The sequence below is a fragment of the Ursus arctos genome, unplaced genomic scaffold (assembly GCF_023065955.2).
Source record: "Ursus arctos isolate Adak ecotype North America unplaced genomic scaffold, UrsArc2.0 scaffold_36, whole genome shotgun sequence".
In the NCBI taxonomy this organism is placed as follows: domain Eukaryota; kingdom Metazoa; phylum Chordata; class Mammalia; order Carnivora; family Ursidae; genus Ursus; species Ursus arctos.
The window spans coordinates 22,759,825-22,774,752 of record NW_026623050.1 but is presented as its reverse complement, the minus strand read 5'-3'; the positions used below and the strand labels follow the sequence as shown (position 1 = coordinate 22,774,752).

Here is a 14,928-nt window from a genome sequence, read left to right as displayed (position 1 = left end):
AGAAGGAGACAAAGCAGCTGTTTTCAAACACTACAAAGACTCTCAAGTGGAAGAGGGGAAGGGGCAAGGACTGGGAAAGGGAGTCAGCATTTAATGAGTGTTTCGTACGTCAGGAACTTTCTATGCAGTTGGGTATGTAATGTGTAGCTTGAAATCCCCAGCCATGAGCCACGAGCAGGGGGCTGAGCAGTCCCCTGTGCTCTACCTTCCCCCCATAACTGTCGGCTCGCGCTGAGCCATCTTTTCTGCTTCAGAGAGCTTTGGGGTACAACTCATGGTCTGGTCTCATCAGGTGCCCATGAGCTAAACTCACATGCCCACAGGCAAAGGAGAGCTCACTCACGGTTCCAAGTTATGGAGATGTTAAAGTAGAGGGAGTCTGATTTACTGTCTATCAAGGACAATGGGTAAGGAATTCCAGCACCAGATGGGAAGTGTAGGCTCTAGAATGAGAAAGAATCCCAGTTCAGTGCTTTCCTGGTTTGGGCCAGTTACTTCATGTCTGTGAGCCCTCATTTCTCCCGCTGTTTATGAGTGTTAATAAAGCCTTCCCAGTGCAGCTATTGTAGGATTAAACAGATGTATATAAAGAAGTTAACATACGGTAGGTACTTAATACATGCTTTCTCCCTACCTTCGCAGCTCATGGCTTCAAGACCTCTTCTACACATTAGGGAAGATGCATTACAAAACCTCTCCCGGGCACTAGCAAAGGCGAAAGGCCTACTTATCCCAGGACTACAAGCCCGAATTAGAGCTAGTTCATCGGCTTATAACGTAATCATTGCTGTTTTAGTTGTAGTTTACAGAGAATTTTTCAAGGACTTTAATGCTGATGATAAGTGGGCCTCATCAGTCATTTACACCATGGCGTAAATGAGTTTAAGATGCTTCTCCTAAGAGCAGGTCTGGAGAGGAGGAGGGAAAATGGCACCAGACTCCCAACATCTGGGGAAAAACCAGATTTGAAGGACTGACGAATCCTGTATATCCTCTTTTTTTTTTTTCCATCTTCCCTTTTGCCCATGGCTTATCAACATGCAAAGCTTTTTACTATACAAAGGAACACAGAACGCATGCTTTCTAACTAAGCAGAAACAATTACTTTGGCTAATAGTTGAGCAAAACCATGAAGATCAATTGGTTAAAAAAATACTGTGCTTGTGCAAATATATCCTGTTTATATACCCCCCAAACCTCAATAAAAAGATTATAATCACAATCATGAATTTCATCAGAGGTTCCTTTAAAAGTAAATGTACAACGTAGATGGAAATGAAACATTAAGGCAATTATTGGCTTTCACCAGAAGATATAAAGTTTTATTTTCAACATATAATATGAAGATATTTCTTTAGCTCCCACCTTGAATACTAGAGGAAGGCATGCTATTAGCTGTATGAGTAGAATGGTGAACGGCTGGAAACGACTGTTATTTACTCAACACAGAGGGCATGGAATTATGAAACAGCTTCTCGGAGATCATGACCTGAGCTGAAGGCAGATGCTTAACCATCTGAGCCACCCAGGCACCCAGAAACAACTTCTCATTAAGAAACAAAGGAGGTTTTAGCTTTTTCAATTGCAAAATGGATGTTTAGTTCACTTCCTCCTCTGTGTTTTCTGCAGGGCACTAAGCATTGTAACTGAATTTGCTTTACTTCACCATAGAGCTGAATTGAGTCTGTGGTGACATCCACTCTCCTCACTGGGACCAAATTGTCAAGTAGCATGACCCCAGAGTTCTTGTCTCGCTGAGGGTGATTTTCCAGTAAGCACTGAGTAAGATCAGAAGAATTATGGGCTTTTATTTTCTCTCTTTTCCTTCAAACTACCCACCCCATCCATATTCCTAGCTCAAGTGAGTGAGGACAGTCAAGAAGGAGTTGTCCATATGCCTTGAAAGTACTTGAGTGAATCCAGCAGAAAGAGGCTCTCAGAGACCAGAAAACTTATGACTCTCTCTTAATTTACACTAGTTCAAATTTTTGAGTTCACATTTGTTTCTTGATCTTGGCTTATTCCCCTAAATTATTATGTATTTATACAAAGCAAAGAACTGTTTTTGGGATATAGCTGATATATAACATTATAATAGCTTCAGGTATACAACATAATGATTCAATATTTGCATCTATTGCAAAATGGTCACCACAGTAAGTCTAGTTAACATTTATCACCACATAGTTACACATTTATTTCTCCTGATAACAAACTTTAAAGATCTATTCTCTTAGGAACTTTCAAATGTGCAATAGACTGTTACTAACTGTAGTCACCATGCTGTCCATTACCAGAGAATTTTTAAAGTACAAAATTTATGGGCAACTCTCTATAACTTTGAGAAAATGAGATTATTAATACCTGAAGTAGGGAATCTTTGAGCAGGTTTATTTATTTTTTTTAAAGCAAGTTAAAGTCAGTAGTCGTTGCATGTGAGAATAATTGAACATTTCATTTTCTGCTCACACATGTGAGCAGATTCCAGCTGGCTCCAGCTAAAAACTCAGCATCCGAAGAATACTATAACATGCAATAGGATGAAAGCCTAGAGCCCATGCCACTTAAGTAAACTGTCCAGTCTTTCATTAATAGCTGCGCAATTCCCTGGGCAAGATCCTTAAATGGTTCTTAGAATCAATCCTTCCTTTATATATAGAAGGTTCTTGTAACTGTCTCATTAAAGACCTTTAGAGATGATCTTAAGGAAAATAGAGGGGGGAAATCACACAAAACCAAAGCTGGATGATTGCAGAATACATATTTCGACCTAGGGAAATTTTCAACTTACTAAAAGTCAAGTGATCTGACAACATAATCCTTGCCAAGCATTTGTACTACTGAGTTGTTTCTTGCCACTCATATTTATTGACTGCCAGTCCTTGTTTCAGGGGACTGAGTTACCCCAATGTTTGTGGGAAACAAACAAGGTATACATCATTTAATCAGTGAGCAAAATTTCTAACGGCTGACTTTAATCAAAGCCAGCTCAGGGTCTGACTAAATCTCTGAAATGAAGAAAGTAGTTTACTCCCCTTCTCCCACCCCCATCAACTCTTGTGAATAAATGAAATGAGTAAATGGAAACCCGTGGCCAGTAAATTAGCCAAACAGCCTGGAAGTAACATGCTCTTTCCTGGAAGAGATGAATCTAGTGTCAAACTTAAAGAAAACAAAACAAAAGTATCCGCCACCAGCTATGTAGAAAGAGAGCCATAACTGGGTCAGAATTCAGGAAATACTTACAATCATTACGAAGGTGCCCAAGAACTCAGAGATTGTCTCTTTAGCTAAACTGCTCTTCAAGACCAGTCTCTGCTTGAAGCTTTTCCCCTTTCGCCCCTTCCCAGGCTGCATCGTGGGTTTCTCCAAGGACCACTCTCTTCACCAGTACCTGCTGCTTCTGGTCCCTCCTTCACTCGCACGTGAAAATGGAAGTTTTGGCAACTGCTCACAGATTCCTGGAGATGTCTGGTGAGATTCTCTGACTGTACAAACGCTGTCCCAATTAGAGCCCGTGACTTAATCCTCTTCTGGTGAAATTGTCATCCCCTGTTCACTGTTGTTTATCGGACTTGGCCAGTTAGAATCTGAAATCCCCCAAACGATCCTTTTTGTGCCTGATAGATTAATCATTACCTTTATTCTCAAGGTATTTTTTTTCTCTGTTGGTTTTTGTTTTGTTTTGTTTTGTTTTTTTTTTCAAGAGATGAGAAAAGAGATGTTGTGCTGGTTGTATTGCCAAACCACAGCAATGGGCTCTGGTCCAGAAGAGATTTGCATGTTACACAATTGCAGGCTTCTGATTTTTTTCTTCCCCTATTCAGAAGTGGGTGGTTGGGGTGTAGTTTGGGTTTATCAAATCAGGTATACATACATCCCGTGTAAACATTCTCTTCTGAAGGAACTTTTCATGCACATTGGAGAATATGGAGAAAATACAGATGTGTTGTTCTGCAAAATTAATCACTCTTGTTTTCTTCCAATATCATTTTGGTGGTTTAATGACACCTCCCTAAGGGTGGTAAAAACAACTGCATCCATTCTAGAGATGGAGAAATTAACATACAAATAGACCACTGCAAGTTTCACATTGCAAGACTTTAGGACAGGATGGATCGCCTCTTTGGTTGCTAGAGCTGGGCTTCGTCTACTGAGGACAGACTGGGATCCACAGAATGATGGAGAAAGCAGCTTGTTGACTTTCTCCTGAAGAAGGATTCCAGTTTGAAAACCAAGTTTCTCCCCCTCATTTACCATGAAATATTTAAGCAAAATACACAGAAAATAAACAATAGTGGCTTGAAAGTCTATACTGTTTGAAGATCGCTGAGCCAGAAAGAGACATTCCAGTCAAACAAGAAAGGGATTAAGCACACTGAAACAAGCCTTCCATGTTATACCATTTAAGTTTGATGAGTTAACATCCTTGCAGGTAACAGGCTGTTTAAGACCAGGATTCTGTCATGTCAAGTACTCAAGCCTTGCTTCTCAAAACTAGTTTGTCTGAAAAAATAGAATCCAGCAGTTGTTTCTGATACCAAAGCAGTTCCATGGAATTAGTACCCACGCTCTGTGCTTCCTCCCAGTCCTCCCACAGAGAAGCCAGTTCTGTTTCAGGCCTTCCCCTCCCTTTGCAGGAAGGCTACAGTCATTTCCAGCTGAGGAAGCAGGCAGGCAGGCAGGGAGGAGAGATCTGGAGAAAACAGCTGTTGAGAACCTAAGTACAGAAGAAGATACTTAATCTATAGGTGAAATACAGAGATTAGGCCTAAAGCAATTAGAACTTGCCAGAGGGCACACCATCGCAGAGCCAGGACAGGAATGCAGCATTTTGGCTTTAACTCTTGGTTAAGTTATCATGGATACCATTGTCTAGAAGGATTACTTATGACTACACTATTCCCAAGTCCTAGTGGATGGACCAGAGAAACAGGACTTTATTGCTGTGACTACAACTAACACCACACAAGGGTGTTCTTTGGTCTCTTCATTCACTCATCTTACAAATATTTATGGCATACTCATTATGTGCCAAGCACTGCACTTAGCAAAGCACACACAGTTCTTGCCCTTTACAGAGCTTAGAGCCTAGTGAGGGAGATAAGCATAGTGAAATAATCATACACACAGAAATATGAAATCGCAACTGAGATGTATGCTATAAGGATGGAAGACATATTTCTATGAGCAAATAAAAGAGGGGGATTTCACCTCAACAGAAAGATCTCTGATGGCTTCTCCAGGGAAATCACGTCCGAGATGAGATCAGTAGAAAGTGTAGGGTTTAACTGCATGAAGTGGGGAAGGAAGTGCATGTACAATGGCCTTGGGGAGTAGAGGTGGGAACAGTATGATGCCTGTCCAAGAACAAAAGAAACCTACTACCTGACTCCCAGAGACAGTGAAGGAACACAGTGCAAAATGAACCCTGAGCCATGGGTGGGAGTCAGACCACACATACTGAGCCTATAAATCACATTCAGGGCTAAAAGCAATGATAAATTGCACAGGTGGTTTAAGCAAGAACACGACACTACCAAATTTGAATTAAAAAAAAAATCATCCCTGCTGTGAGGTGGAAAGGGGATTGGAGGGGGCCTAAAGAGGGCATACGTAGACCCACTGGGGGATATTACAGAATTCCAGGACTGGGTGGCTTTGACAATGGAGAGAAATGGAAGGATTCAAGAGTTCTTTATATCTTAAAATTAGAAGAACTTGGAAACTTGACTATGGAAGGTGAGAAGAGGGACTCAGCAAGTTGATTGCTGGGGAAGGAGGTGCTAAGTACTGGGAGAGAAAACACCCGAAGACCAGGACTGCTGTGGCAGATCTGATGTATTCATGTGCAGATTAAGCCTCGGGGGCTCTCTGGTGCTTCAGAGAGAAGATGGTGAGTAGGAAGGGATCTGGTTCTGAAGTCAGAGGAGAGGTCTGTGTGCTCACAGACATGATAATTGAAGCCAATAATAAAAGTGAGCTTGCCCAGGGGGAGAATTTGAAGAAAGCAGAGGTTGAGTTTGCAGTATTGAGCATTCCATGCTCATGTGGAGAATGAAATCTTTGTCATCTCTTTTATTTTGCTTTCAGATGACAGTCACACTCTCATCTTCATCACCATGAACAACTTCTCATCAAATGTAACTCACACTCTCCTTTGCACCCTTACACTAAAGTTCCTATTGGAAAAATGAAGTTTCATTCATTTATTCATTCATTCATCCATCCATTCATTCCTTCATTCAGAAAAAGCTTTTACTGAGTATATACCATGTGTCAGACATGGGGGATTCAAAAATTAGGAAAACAGATGTCTAGTGCTAAGGCATTATATTGTCTAAGAGACAAAGACCTCCAAATAAATACATCATATAGGAAAATAGAAGCATATGCAAAGCACTGAGCTGAAATTCCAGCTATCATCATATAGACATCTGAGAGGTCACTGTACATTGTCAACATATCCATTCATCCTGTCACCAAGAGTTCTAGAACCATGCTCCCCTACATGCAGTGAAATGCTGACTCTCCAGCGCCAGCCTACCCAGCTCTTATAGTTCTCCGTGACTCTGTCACTCCCTGACCCAACGTTCTCTTCTTCTCTATCTGGTTGTTCCTTGAGTAACCATCTTTGCCTCCATTCATGGGATTCAACAAGTCTGGTGTTCATAAGGAGAACTATCTCACACTCTGACCTCACTTCCTCAACCTCTTCTTGGCCAACTCTATCTCCACCCAAGTTCAGAAGCCCCTTTGATTCCATTGTTGGAATGTGTCACCATCTCCGCTTTGAGAACCTTTCACAACAAGGCACATCTCACTGACTAAAACTTCCACTTCTCACATTTCACCCACTCTCTTTCACAAATGTGCTGCACATCCTCATAAATTTCAGTCCCTCAGTTCCTTCCTCCCCACTCGGCTCTTAACCTCATGATCACCCAGGTTAACAAGGCACTTACTAGTATCTCAGGTTCCACTGACACACTGACTTCCTTCTACATCCACATTGCCAACACCCAACTCTGAGTATACCTAGCCACCTATTTCTCTCAAATATTCTCTTCCCAGGACGTTAAATGATGCTGGAGAAAATCATATTAATATATTGATTGATCCGATTCAAGATCATTGTGATCTAGCATCAGCAGGGGGTGCGTATTCTTAGTTAACCTTTTATGTCAGAGGTTCCAGATTCTAGCGTACATTAGGGTCACCCGCCTTCAGAGATGATGATTTAGTAAGGCTGGGATGGAGTTCGGGGATCTCATAAGCATTACCTGATGATGAGATACCATGCCTCATTTCATTTTATGCAGCGGCAATACACTTTCTTTACCCCTCCAGAGAGCTGTCCCAAACCACCTGCTCAGCTGATGCACTTTTCTCTGAATCCATTGGGGAAAAACACGGGTTCATTAGCTATAATACCTTTTATGCCTCTCCTTCTCAAAAAATTGCCCTAATTTTATCTGTGTTGTTCTTTTCTTTCCTTCTTTCTAAACCTACCCCTGATGCTGCTGTACTATGCTAGCCCCTCTAAGACCTCAGCTAATGAATAATGTCCTCACACTTTCAATCTCTTTCCTCCATTGATTTCTTTCCCAGGGCCTACAAACAACTTCAGGTCTTACCTATCCTGAAAAACATTCCTTCAGATTTGTTCCACCTCAAATTCCTTGTTTTAGTCAGTTTGGGCCACTACAACAAGACTGAAATTAGGGTGCCAGTATGGTTGGGTTTGGGTGAGGGCACACTTCCTGGTTTGTAGATAGCCATCTTCTTGCTGTATCCTCACATGGCTGAGAGAGACCTCCTATCTCTTCATCCCCCATTAAGGACACCAATCCCATGATGGGGGCTGCACTCTCAGGAATTCATTCAAAATCAATTTTCTCCCAAGGGCCCCGCCTCTGAATACTAGCACATTGGGGATTAGGGCCTTAATGTATGAATTTTGGGGGAAATATAAACAAGCAGTTCATAGCAACCATTTCACTGGTTTTCTCCACATTCTTTCTTTTCTATTTGGGGAAAAAATAACCAGTTCCCCTTGAGCATAAAATCATATTACATTGAAAAAAAAAACTAATTCAGAAGTATTTAAATTAAAACATAAAAACCTCCCATAATCCCGGCCCTCAGACATAACCACTGTTAACAGGTTAGAATATATATCTCCAGAATTCTTTTTCAGTAGATCTATATAAATGTTTCTTTTCCCTCCTGATATTAGGTTAGTAGGTTTTTTTCCATTTAAAATATTCTGTTCATCTTTCTATGCCAATGTATAACTCCCAATAAGAGGCTTGAACTCAAGACCCTGAGATCAAGACTTGCGCTGAGATCAAGATTCAGATGCTTAACCAACTGAGCCACTCAGGCTCCCCTGTATAACTCATCTTTTTAATGACTACATAACATTCTATTGTACAAATATGCCATAATTGAACTAGCTCCTTTTGATGGACAGTTGTTTCTAATTTTCCACCATTAAATGAACATTCTTATGTATATACTTACTTACCTCTTAGCACAACTTCCTTGAAATTGAATTATTTACTGACCACAGAATATGCATATATCAAGTGCTTTAAAAGTACCTATTGCTCCCATTCTTTTCAAAATTGGTTAATGTGAATCCTTTCAATCTTTTCCCAATATAACAGCTAAAAATTAATATTGTTTTAATATGCATTTCTTAGGTTAATGGTAAGGTCAAACATCTTTCATGTGTTAGCTATTTGTATTTATTCTTTTATGAATTTCATATTTTTTGTCCTCTACCCAATTTTTAATGTAATGTTTAATTTTTTATTAATTTTTGTCACTCTTACAATATAGGATGTAAATCTTTTATCTGTTATATGTGGCAAATCATTTTCCAGTTAATCATTTATCTTTAACTTATGATGATATTTGGTTGCCACATAGAAGTTTAGAAAATTTATGTACTCAAGTCTATAAACCTTTTTCTAGATGGTTTCCAACTTTGTTATTTATTCTAAAAACGACCTGATATACACCAAAATTACAAAAATATTAAACTTTGTCCTATATTTTTTCTAGTATTTTCTAGTATTCTAGTATGATTTTACTTTTCACACTTAAATTTTGCAGTTTTCTAGAGTATGATGTATAGCATAAGGTAAGACTCTAATATATTTCCCAACTATTTTGACAAGTTTTCCAACACTATTTGATTTGAAATTTCATCTATCCTATATAAAAAAATCCCCAACATAAATTGTGATTTTTAATTACTTTAGTCCTGCTATACTTTTTGATGTCTTTCTGCTTTTTGATGAGGTACCCCCCTCATTATTATTTTCAAATATTTATTAGCTAGGTGAACTTTAGAATCATTTTTTAAGTCCCAAGTCTTCCCAACTATAATTAATGAGAAAGCATTAACTTTATAAAGTTATAATATGAATTTTCCCATTCAGAAATATAATTCCCATCTCACCATGTATTCAAGTCTTTTTTATGTTCTCAAACAAAATTACATTGTACCCATTCTCCATTTGGGTCTTGCAAATTCTTAAATTTATTTGATATTTAGATGTATTTGTTTTTGGAGTTAGGATGGAATCCCTTATTTTATTCTCTTTTCTAACTGACCACTGCAAACAAAACTCTATTTCTATATATATATTAACTGTCCATCCTAATGAAGTTTCTTATAGTTTCACATAGGTTTCTAGTTGATATTGTAGTGAAAATTGTTAGTTGCCTACTTGGCATCTATTAAATCCTCTTTTTAATACTACCAGATTTTCATTTGGATATCTACCCTTTATTCTAGTAATTATAGGCTTTGGGTGAAAGATCGATTATACTCAGGTTTAAGGGTAAACACTGATTAGTCTAAGACTATCAGAATCATTTTCCCACCCTCAAAAATATGTTTGGTTCAGGTTTAATAATGTGATTGAATTTGGGCCAATAAATTTGAGAAGAAACTTTCTAGGGTTTTGGAAAGGAATTCCTCAATTCTTTTGAAAGCTATAAGAATCCAGGTCTCTATCATCTCTTGGACGTGTATAGGGAAGCTTATAGCCTCAATTATTACATATAGCCATCCTATAACCTTGGAGGGAAATAGGCTTCTAATTAAGCTAATAGAATATACTATGAACTATAAATAACCATCATTTACTCTTTTCCTTTTTAATATTCCTATTTATTTTAATATTCCTATTTGTTCCTATTATTTTTTTCTTGCCTTGGGCAAGAAATCATTACATGGGCAGAAATCATTACAAAATACAAAAATTATTGAATCATAATAATGAAAATAGGCATCTTTGTACTGTTTCCGAATTTGAGGACCATGTTTTTATTATGTCATTCATTAAGTTTCATGTTTCCTATTTATCATACTAAGACTTAAAAAATTTACTAAGAAATGTTATTAAAAAACAGGAATGGATATTGGGTTTTATCAAATGTCTTTTGAATATTTAATGAGGATATTGCATTTAAAAAATTACTCTGTTAACCATATGTCATTAATTAATTATACTGTATTTTAAATGTTCTACTGTTAAAATACCTTGCATTCCTGAAAAGACCCTACTTGGTCATGATACACATACACATATACTGCTGGATATAATTTTCTAATAAGTTTTTTTACTTTTTTGGCTTGGATATTCACCATTAAAATTATAAATAGGTGATTTGTATTTTATTTATCAGACTTCGATATCATACTAATACTACCCATGAACAAATGAGCTGGAAAGATTTCCATATTTCTCTATTTTATGGAACTATTTAAATAATCCAAGAAATATCTGTTCCTTAAAAAATTATAGTCTCCATTTATATACAAATCTGAGCCAAGCTCCTTTTGGGATAGTAGATCTTTGAGAATGTTTTAACATCTATCACAGTCACTGTTGTTTATATGTCTTAAGTGAATTTCGGTTAGTTACACTTTCCTATAAATTCTTTTTTTAATGCAGATTCTCAAAATAATTAATGCAGATACATCATACAATTTTAAAACATCTTTTTCATTTCATGCATTATTTACTTATACTTTCCTCTCTTTTCTCCCTGATCTCAGTTGTTAGAAGTGTATCAATTTTATTGTTATATTTGAAGAAGCATGCCTTGAATTTATTTGTCAATTATCGTTTTGTTTTATTTGAGGTCAACTAGTTTCTCATTTTTCTTCATATATTTCTTCTGATTTATATTAATTTCTTTTACTGTTCTTATTTCTTTAAGTTTACTGATTAATTAATTAATTTTCATTTTTATACAAAATTGTTTAATATATTTTTAGGGACCAAACTTAGATACTAGATCTATGAAGAAATGCAAAAGGATGATAAACAAAAAGCTCAAGATAGGGGTTAGTTATCAGGTCGTGGGAGAAGGGAGAGATTTGAGGAACCAAACAGGAGACTGTCAGATAATGGTCCTACTGCTCATCAGAAATTGGGAAATGGGTTCATAGATGTTCACTGTATCATGAATTTTTATACTTTATATTTGTTTTATTAATAAAGAGAAAAAATAAAACAACATTGAAAATAACAGAAAAAAATAATGAACTCCCTGCTTCCCTCTCCTCACTGATTCACCGTATACACCCTTGAGAGAGAAATCTTTTCAAAACATGATTTAATTACAACATTCCCTCCCCTAAAACTCATTGACTCCCCATACTCTGAAGGGTCAAGTCCAAACTCCCTTGACTGACATTCAAGGTCTTCCACAAATATCACTCTTCCTCATATGCCCAAATATACATATCGATATCCCCCAACAAGATGCACTCCATTTTATCTAGAAGGGCCCATACAGTTCTCACTAAATGCCTTGCTCATTTCTGCCTATAAGTCCTTGCTTGTGCTCTACCTTTCATCTGGAATGCCCTTCCTCTGCCTCTCTTCCTGTCCAAACCCTATTCACTTCTTCTTTTGAAGGCCAAGCCCACTTTCTAACTCATTTATGAACTCTCACAATTCCACTGAACAGTGAAATATCCCATAATCAAATGCTTAAATTCCCACAGTCAAATGCCCATACCACTCATGGTGTAAATTACTCACTTCACTCTTAATCATATACAGTTTCTTAACCCTTCTTGTGTGTGTGTGTGTGTGTGTGTGTGTGTGTGTGTGTATGCATGTGTGTGGTTTTTTCCTCCCCATTTGGTGATAAACTCTTCAAAAGTAAGAGCTGTTTTATATTTCTTGATATGACCTAAAAGGCTTAGCACAGTAAACATTTGTCATACAAATAAATAAGCTTTCTCCATTTTTTTCATGGCATGGGATGCTTTGAAAATGACTCAAATCAAACTTAGAAACAGTTTTCAAAATTAATTCTAATGTTAATGTATTGGAATGTGTCTAGCTTATAATTATGTGCTGTGATATTCAAATTTGCCAGTGGTCTTTCCTTTCAGAAATGTTTTCACTTATGTGACATTCCAATGTAGGCATTTTTAATCAGGCACCATGGTACAGGGACATTTTTACATGACCCAAGAAACAAACTTTTAAATATTCAGCTTAAACAAAATTGACTAGTAATGTGCACAACAGACTTCCCCATCCTAATCTGCCCCCTGTGTTCTGAGACTCACCCTATCTACACGACCCCTGGTCAGTGGGCTTAAGTCACTCACTTCAGAGTTCGGTAAGGAGTGGTGTGTCTTAGAGGTTGATGCGAGGTGGATGAGGCTTTGGGAAAGAATTAGAGAGAGGAGAGAGCCCGTCAGAGACCACACGTGGTCCTGTCAAATATTCTGCTTTGGAAACATCTTCTTATTTTAAGGTACTTCAATTTCATGAATTAAGAAAGCCTGTAAATCTGTCTTTACCAAACACACAAATCCTCTCACAATAAAATGGTCATCATAGAAGTACAATTTAATAAATATTTATGGAGAATAAAGTATGGGCAGAATGATGGACCTTTTTAAATAGCTTTTCACAGTTTATATAGCATTGCATAAATCATTTATTTTTATCTCAAAACAATTATGTAAAGAAAAAGAGGCAGATATAAATTACAACTTTTTGCTACTTGGCTGGTGTCTCATGCCACACTGATGCTTTCTAGAAGGTTAGAAACTATGTTGACTGTGTTGGACACCCATGTGCCCATGGCATGTAAGCTTTGAATAAACACACGTGGAGTTAGGAAGTGAAGAGAATCTTCACTTTCAGTTGAAGAAACTGAAGCCCAGGAAAGAGCAGTGACCTATCCAAAACCATGCAGTTGGTGGGACAGTGAGGATTCAAATTGGAACCTTTGGACTCTGGATCCAACGTACCTTCTACCATTGCTCAAACACAATAGAGAAGTCTGATTTTGTCACAAACTGAAAGATCTTGGCTTATGGGTAGATTTTTATTTGACCTTTCCTAGTTTCTTTATAAGTCTGCTATTTCATAGAATGAACACACTGTAATTGGGAAAACATTTCTCAGGTAGAATTGCAGCTCTGTGGAGAATGAGGCTGAGGTCAAGGCCTTGGCAAGTGCCGCTTGGTCTGGATGGACTCGACGGCCCCAGCCATGTGCATCTCTCAATTACACAAAGCTGATCACACAGGACGGGAGTGATCTACAAATCCATCTGCAGAACTGTGAAAACAAAAGCAGGTGCCCTCCTGACAGTGCATTTGCAACGACAGCTGGGCATAGCTCAGTTATTATTATAGCTGAGACTTTAGGATTTCAGGACCCGAAAATATTCGTTAGGTTGGGGATCAGGGTGAGGAGTCACAAGTCCCGCAAGGGCGCCCATTGCCCTGGAAGTCCATGCATCACCCCACTAGCAAGGATGCCGGATGCAATATCCTGAGAAAGACACTGAAGGGCCCCTCCAAATCTCTCAGCAATTGGGACAGAAATGCATTGCTTGTTTTTCAAACTCTGCCAGTGGAAAGCCCCAAATGCCAACTGTGCTGTATAATAGCCCAGTGTGCTCTCCAGGACCTGGAGTTCCTTCTTGTTCTAGCAAGTAGCTAGCACTCGTTCCGTTGGTTACATTGTCAGTCATATCTATGAGAGTGCTAGATCAGAAGGCCTTCCTTTTAGAAGCTACTCCACAAATTTTAATTCTAACTGCTCCATTAGAGCACAGAGCACCAATATCGGTTTTTAGAGCTCTTTTCGGGGGTAACTTTATATTTATTATAGCACAATGAGGAGAGACAGCCATGATCACTGGTCCACTCCCCAATAAAGACATTAAATAAAGGGTTTAAGTAGAAGGTAACATTTACCTGATCCTCAGAGAACACGTGGCATCCTAGGCTAAAGAACATCCTGGAGCTCTCTCTCCAAGACTTACTTGTAGGAGACTTCCATGAGACACCGAGGCACACATGGGAGGTAGTTTCTCTCATCTCCTGAATCCACTGAGGGCTTAATTATTATGATTCTTAAAAATTAACTTCTTAGCTGATGAAAAGTACAATGATCACTAGAGATTGTAAAACAGAATCATATTTTCAAATAGACCATTATCTAGGAACTCACTGCAAAACACACCGTTGGCAGCAAAACTTTTGTCCTTGGTAGTAAGTGAAGAGTGTGTTTTGAAATGCTGTATTTCCCAATGGAAGTACGCTCTCAAAATCCTCTAAACGTGTTCTAGTTTAATACAAAGCATTTAGAGACTATGATAGTGGTCCCCCATGTAGACCTTTTGCAGATTAATCTCTGAATGATTGATCAAATCTCCACATAGCTGAGGTACTTAAACAGTTGAATTAATAAAAGTAACCAATCAATTAATAACCACGTAGGCACTACAGAAAAAAACCTAAAGTCAACTCCATTTTGATTGAATCATCTGACTTGACCAGAGACATAACTGATGTGTGCTTAGTGAAGGGATCTTTGACTCCATTATTTTCATGACCTCTACTATCTGAGTTCATTGATC

At 38.1% G+C, this 14,928-nt stretch overlaps 1 protein-coding gene across 1 annotated transcript in view; it reads right to left on the bottom strand.

Moving 5' to 3' along the window:
• AQP9 (aquaporin 9) overlaps positions 1–14,494 on the bottom strand; it is a 52,931-nt gene extending 38,437 nt beyond the window's left edge. The window contains exons 1-2 of the mRNA XM_026518575.4: positions 14,264–14,494; positions 3,247–4,720 (exon numbers count right to left, since the gene is read on the bottom strand). Coding sequence (XP_026374360.1) covers positions 3,247–3,357 — 111 coding nt within the window. The 5' untranslated portion in view covers positions 3,358–4,720; positions 14,264–14,494. The remainder of the gene's footprint in view (positions 1–3,246; positions 4,721–14,263) is intronic.
• Positions 14,495–14,928: the final 434 nt, after the last annotated feature.